The 7,024-nt window shown below is 37.3% G+C and overlaps 1 protein-coding gene across 4 annotated transcripts in view; it reads left to right on the forward strand.

Annotated features, from left to right (window-relative positions):
• The window catches only part of RRAGB (Ras related GTP binding B), a 59,783-nt gene extending 54,745 nt beyond the window's left edge, over positions 1 to 5,038 (forward strand). For all 4 annotated transcript variants that reach the window (XM_039224986.1, XM_039224988.1, XM_039224989.1 and 1 more), the window contains 2 exons: positions 3,475 to 3,590; positions 4,534 to 5,038. In XM_039224986.1, coding sequence (XP_039080917.1) covers positions 3,475 to 3,590; positions 4,534 to 4,631 — 214 coding nt within the window. In that variant the 3' untranslated portion in view covers positions 4,632 to 5,038. The remainder of the gene's footprint in view (positions 1 to 3,474; positions 3,591 to 4,533) is intronic.
• The last annotated feature ends 1,986 nt before the right edge of the window (positions 5,039 to 7,024 follow it).

Raw genomic sequence — 7,024 nt, forward strand, 5'->3', positions numbered from 1 at the left:
CCCATCTCATGAAGCCAGCATCACTCTGATTCCCAAGCCAGACAGAGATCCAGCAAAAAAAAAAGAACTGCAGGCCAATATCCTTTATGAATACAGATGCAAAAATCCTCAACAAGATTCTTGCAAATCATATCCAACAGCACATAAAAAGAATCATCCACCAAGATCAAGTGGGATTCAGTCCTGGGTTACAGGGCTGGTTCAATATTCGAAAATCAATCACTGGGACACATCACATCAACAAAAGAAAAGATAAAAACCATATGATCCTGTCGATAAATACTGAAAAAGCATTTGACAAAATACAGCATCCCTTCTTAATAAAGACTCTCGAGAAAGTCGAGATAGAAGGAAATACTTAAACAATATAAAACCCATCTATGAGAAGCCCTCAACTAACATCATCCTCAACAGGGAAAAACTGAGAGCTTCCCCCCTGAGATCAGGAACACGAAAAGAATGTCCACTCTCACCACTTTTGATTAACATAATGCTGGAAGTCCTAGCATCGGACATCAGACATCAAAGGAAATCAAAGGTATCAAAATTGGTAAAGAAGAAGTCAAACTTTCACTTTTCGCAGAAGACATGATACTCTACATAGAAAACCCGACAGACTCCACCAGAAGCCTACTAGAACTGATCCAAGAATTCAGCAAAGTTGCAGAGTACAAGATCAATGTGCAGAAATCGGTTGCATTCTTATACACCAACAATGTAGCAACAGAAAGAGAATCAATAAACTGACCCCATTCACAATTTTGCACAAAAAACCATAAAGTACCAGGAATAAACCTAACCAAGGATATAAGAGATCTGCATGATGAAAACTATAGAAAACTTATGAAGGAAATTGAAGAAGACACAAAGAAATGGAAAAACATTCCATGCTCATGGATTGGAAGAATAAATATTGTTAAAATATCATTACTTCCCAATGCTATCTACACATTCAATGCAATCCCAATCAAAATTGCACCAGCATACTTCTCAGAACTAGAACTATTCTAAAATGTGTATGGAACCACAAAAGACCCCGAATAGCAAGAGTAATATTGAAGAAGAACCAAAACGGGAGGCATCATCATCCCAGACTTTAGCCTCTACTACAAAGCTGTCATCATCAGGACAGTATGGTACTGGCACAAAAACAGACACATAGACCAATGGAATCGAATCGAGAACTCAGAATTGGACCCAAAAATATACAGCCAACTAATCTCTGACAAAGCAGGAAAGAGTATCCAATGGAAAAAAGACAACCTCTTTAACAGATGGTGCTGGGAAAACTGGACAGCAACATGCAGAAGAATAAAACTAGATCATTTTCTCATACACAAAAATAAACTCAAAATGGATAAAGGACCTGAACGTGAGACAGGAAACCATCAAAACCCTAGAGAAGAAAGCAGGAAGCAAACTCCTGGACCTCCACCGCAGCAATTTCTTACTTGACACATCCCTGAAAGCAAGGGAATCAAGAGCAAAAATAAACTATTGGGACCTCATCAGTATTAAAAGTTTCCGCAAGGCAAAGTAGACAATCCATAAAACTAATTGACAACCGAAGGAATGGGAAAAGATAGTTGCAAATTAAATATCAGATAAAGGGCTAGTGTCTAAAATCTATAAGGAACTCACCAAACTCCACACCCAAAAAACAAACAACCCAGTGAAGAAATGAGGAAAAGATATGAACAGACACTTCTCCAAAGAGGACATCCAGATGGCCAAGAAACTCATGAAACAATGCCCAGCATCCCTCCTCATCAGGGAAATACACATCAAAACCACACTGAGATACCACCTCACACCAGCCAGAGTGGCTAAAATGAGCAAATCAGAGGACTCTAGATGCTGGCGAGGATGTGGAGACACAGGCACCCTCCTACACTGTTGCTGGGAATGTAAACTGGTACAGCCCCTCTGGAAAACAATGTGGAGGTTCCTCAAAAAATTTACACCAGAAGTCCCCTATGACCCAGCAATAGCACTGCTAGGAATTTACCCAAGGGATACAGGACTGCGGATGCATAGGAGCACATGGACCCCAATGTTCATAGCAGCACTCTCCACAATAGCTAAAACATGGAAAGAGCCTAAGTGTCCATTAACGGATGAATGGATCAAGAAGATGTGGTTTATCTATACGATGGAATACTACATGGCAATGAGATAGAATGAAATCTGGCCATGTGTAGCAACATGGATGGACCTTGAGGGTGTTATGCTGAGCAAAGTAAGTCAGGCAGAGAAGGACAGATACCATATGTTTGTACATATAGGAGAATCAGGAGGAACTTAATGGAGGATCATGGGGGAGAAAAAGGGGGAAATAGCTAGGGAGAGGGAGAGAGGCAAACCATGAGAGACTCTTGAATGCTGAGAACAAACAGGACTTATGGGTGTTGGGGGGAAGGGGGTTGATGGGCATGGAGGGAGGCACTTGTGGTGATGAGCACTGGTTGTTATATGGAAACCAACTTGACAATAAACTATTTGTAAAAAAATAAAATGAAAAATAAATTAAAAATAAATATATTAGTGAGCTACTGATTCAGGAATGTTACAGAATAGTGACTGGAAATGTCTAATCATGTTGTCTCACCTTTGATTAAACACAGTTTTAATCTTAGCATTGTGGGGGTGGCTGGGTGGCTCAGTCGGTTAAGCGTCCAACTTCGGCTCAGGTCATGATCCCAGGGTTCGTGGGTTCGAGCCCTGTGTCGGGCTACGTGCAGGCAGCTAGCTCAGAGCCTGGAGCCTGTTTCAGGTTCTGTGTCTGCCTCTCTCCCTGACCCTCCCCTGCTCACACACACTCTCTCTCTCTCCCAAAACTAAGTTAAACAATTTTAAAAAAAAATCATAGCAGTTTGAATAGAGGAAGAAGAAATGGCTGAACATTATAATTTAGTAAAGATGTAATTAAATTTTTTTTATTATTCAACTTGGATGCCTAAACAGTAGAGCAAGTATAAGTTTACTCTTTTTATGTCTTAGCACACTGTGAGACTTACTGGTATGTTTATGCTAACATCTTTAAGAAGAAATAGCAAATGGCATGCATATATAATTACCTTGTTTGTTTTTAAATAAATGGGATCATTTCTCAAATTTCAGTATAAAGAACACTCAAAAAATAATTATTAAGCACAATGATAGATAATTTCAACCTAAGCTTCTTAAATATTAAGGAACTCTTTTGTAATCTGTTATTTAACATGGATCTGGGTCTAAGCCCATTCCACAGTCAATATCAAGTCCTAATCCACTTTCTGTCTAAATCATTTTCCAAAACGTAGGAAATTTAGCATTAGCGTTTCCTTGGAAAACAAAGTGAAGTTAGTGATTAACTGTCTTAATGAAGTGGTGAATCAAGGTATAATGCTATTAAATGTTTAACATAAAAAGTAAGAATTTTTTATATTGCTATTATTTTATGTTCTTTACTTCTTTTTCTCATTTCTCCTATAGCAAGCTAGCTGCTTCTTTCCAGAGCATGGAAGTCAGGAACTCTAACTTTGCTGCTTTCATTGATATCTTTACATCCAACACTTATGTGATGGTCGTGATGTCTGATCCATCCATTCGTAAGTTCAAACTTAGCTGACATAGGTTTAAAGCCTCATTCTTTAAACTAATTACCCTAGAGGTAGTACTTTATTAGATAATGAAAAAACATTTTGTAGCGGGGATGGTTGTACAGCAGTGGGAATATACTTTATGCCAGTGACCTATATATTTTTAAATGGATAAAATGGTAAAGTTCTTGTTATGTATTATTTACCACAATAAAAAAGCTATTTTAGTACAAGTAGTAAATAGTTTTTTTGTTTACTAAACTTATATTTTAGAGCTTAAAAATAATTTAGATTCCAGGGTATTTTGTTTTTACTTCATGAGACTTCAGAAATAAAGATACTAAATCTAGGGATTTTAAAGAAAAGAGAACCCACATGTATTATTTATGCTTCATATAGTATAAATTTTTAAAGAATAATCAATCTAAGCTCTGAATTACTAAATGCTGAACCATTTTATATGTCATTGTATATTCCTAAGTACCATTTTTGCATATTTGTACCATGGGCATAAAGGGATGTATTTGATACTTCCATGCCATAACAACTATATCTATTATAACTACTGAAATAAAGGTTCTAGCAGTATTTCGAGGATGTTCCCAGAAGTTTAAATAAATTATCTCTGATCCCCTGGCTTTTCCTACTTTAGGTTAATATTAAAATACAACATAAGATAATGGGTTTTATTCTAAAAATGAACCAAACCAAAAGATTTTGATATTTTATTGGAAATGTATTTAGAATATAAATAAATCTTCTACTTATTCAGAAAATTAAATTATGGTTAACTTGGAACCTCCTATTCTTGTATGTTCTCTGTAACCTATTTTGAGAGATTTTGCTCTCTTTTGTTTATTTATTTATTTTTTTTACTAGTCAGATATTCCTTTGGCTGCCTGTATTTATTCTGTTGGCTATCTCCTCCACCCCCTACCCTCCCTACCCTCAGCTTCTGCAGCTACTCTGATCAACATCCGCAATGCCAGGAAACACTTTGAAAAGCTGGAGAGAGTGGATGGACCAAAGCAGTGTCTCCTCATGCGCTAAACATTGCCAAATGTGTTTCAAAAATTTTTGAAATGCTGTTTCTTAATTAATCTTAATGTTGTGTTCATATATGTAGGCTCTGAAATGTGAAGCTTACGACTTGTGTATTTCTACCCTACTCTCCAGTCTTAATGTTTAACCTTAAATGCTATTTACTAAAATAGCCAGTGAGAAGTTAGAAAATGAGCTGTTCATGGATGTGATGTGACATAAAAGTATGTGCTATGTAAGTGTTCTGATAACAAGGTTCTAATATTGTGTGCTTCAATAACCTGGTTCTAATAGTTGTGTATGTCATAGCCTTTCCCAACATCATCTTGTATTCCTCATTGGATGGTAACCTATAAGTTTGGAATATTACTAATTTCTCAGCATGCATTACAATTTTTCCTTAACTTCAACTATAAATAAACTTTTGCTGTTAGGGATTTTGGTGTCTGTTTTCTTTTCCTTGTCTTTTCAACTTTTTCCCTAAGAAAGAGCAAATGAATTTCATAGTTATCCTAAGGGGCGAGGATCTGCTCTTTGGGAAATATTACAGAATAAAGTTGGATAGGAAGAATGGAGGCAGATTATAGTCTTAAAGTTAGACAGAAGACTTTAGATATTATGTGATAGGAAATAGGATACCATTGTAGGTTTTTGGGTTTTTTTGGTTTTTTTTTTTCTTAAGAATTTTATTTATTTATTTATTTTTACAAATAGTTTATTGTCAAATTAGTTTCCACATAACACCCAGTGCTCATCCCCACGAGTGCCCTCCTCCATGCCCATCCCTCCTCCCCTCTACATCCATCAGTTCTCAGTTTTTGTCAGCATTCAAGAGTCTCTCATGGTTTTCCTCTTTCCCTTTCCCCCACCATTTCCCCCTTCTCCTCCCCCTTGGTCCTCAGTTAAGTTCCTCCTAATCCTCCTATACGTGCAAACATATATTTGTCCTTCTCTGCCTGACTTATTTCACTCAGCATAACACCCTCAAGGTCCATCCATGTTGCTCCATTGTAGGTTTTTGAGGAGGACAATTATGTGAAAGGAATTTTGAAAGAAAATTAACCTAGACTATATGGGCTAACTGGTGGCAGTTGGGGAAGCGGTGGCAGTAATATAGTGTGTTGAAAGCTTCTTCTAGGATATAGCTGGAGAAGGAATAAATAACAAGTTGAGAGAAAAGAGATAGGATTTCTGAGATATAAGTCTTCTTTCTCTGTGGTCCAGGAATACCTAATTTTATATATTCCATTACATCTAATGGGTGTGCCTTCATTATGCTGGTCAAGTAATATTAAAATGTTTTTCAAGAATTTGTGTTTTATTTCATCCCCTAAATTAAAAAAAAATGAAGCATTGTGAACTGGGAGAAATGGAGCTTGATAACACTAACTAGAATTACTCAAAGCCTAAATTTTTCAGCTTCCATAGATAAAAGAACAGAACACAAAAGCATTTGGGAAATCTATGGCACAGTATAGTCATCTCATTTCTCTTCTCTCTATATCATGAAGAAACCTTTTCTAGAGCAACAGAACATCACCTTTCCCAATTATCATCCTTAGTTGAGAGAAATACTTTTCACTAAGCAGTGAAGAATAATGGTTTTTAGGTAGCCTGCATTATGTAGATTAAAATTCTCAAGCCTTAATAGTTCACGGAACTAATTTTATCAACTGTTATATTAAGCCTCTGCAGGAGGGGAGTTTTTTAGTAGATATTCTATATTTTTTATCTTCTTAGTATCTATGAAATGGAAGAAGAGCAAACGAACTTGGGGTCTGTTCTGTGACTAATATGAGTCATGATTTTTTTTTAAAAAAATAGTTTATTGTCAGTTGGTTTCCATACAACACCCAGTGCTCATCCCCACAATTGCCCTCCTCCATGCCCATCACCCCCTCCCCCCCACACCCATCAGTCCTCAGTTTGTTCTCAGCATTCAGGAGTCTGTCATGGTTTGCCTCCCTCCTTCTCCCCCTCTATTCCCCACTTTTTCTCCCCCACGATCCTCTGTTAAGTTCCTCCTAATCCTATCTGTGCAAACATATGATATCTGTCCTCTGACTGACTTAGGTCGCTCAGCATAACACCCTCAAGGTCCATCCATGTTGCTACACGTGGCCAGATTTCATTCTTTCTCATTGCCACGTAGTATTCCATCGTATACATAAGCCACAACTTCTTGATCCATTCGTCGTTGATGGACACGTAGGCTCTTTCCATGTGCTGCTATGCTCTCCACAATAGCTAAAACATGGAAAGAGCCTACGTGTCCATCAACAGATGAATGGATCAAGAAGAAGTGGTTTATCTATACCATGGAATACTACATGGCAATGAGAAACAATGAAATCTGACCATGTGTAGCAACATGGATGGACCTTGAGGGTGTTATGCTGAGT

The sequence above is a fragment of the Hyaena hyaena genome, unplaced genomic scaffold, assembly GCF_003009895.1.
Source record: "Hyaena hyaena isolate Hyena2069 unplaced genomic scaffold, ASM300989v1 scaffold_1849, whole genome shotgun sequence".
Lineage (NCBI taxonomy): Eukaryota > Metazoa > Chordata > Mammalia > Carnivora > Hyaenidae > Hyaena > Hyaena hyaena.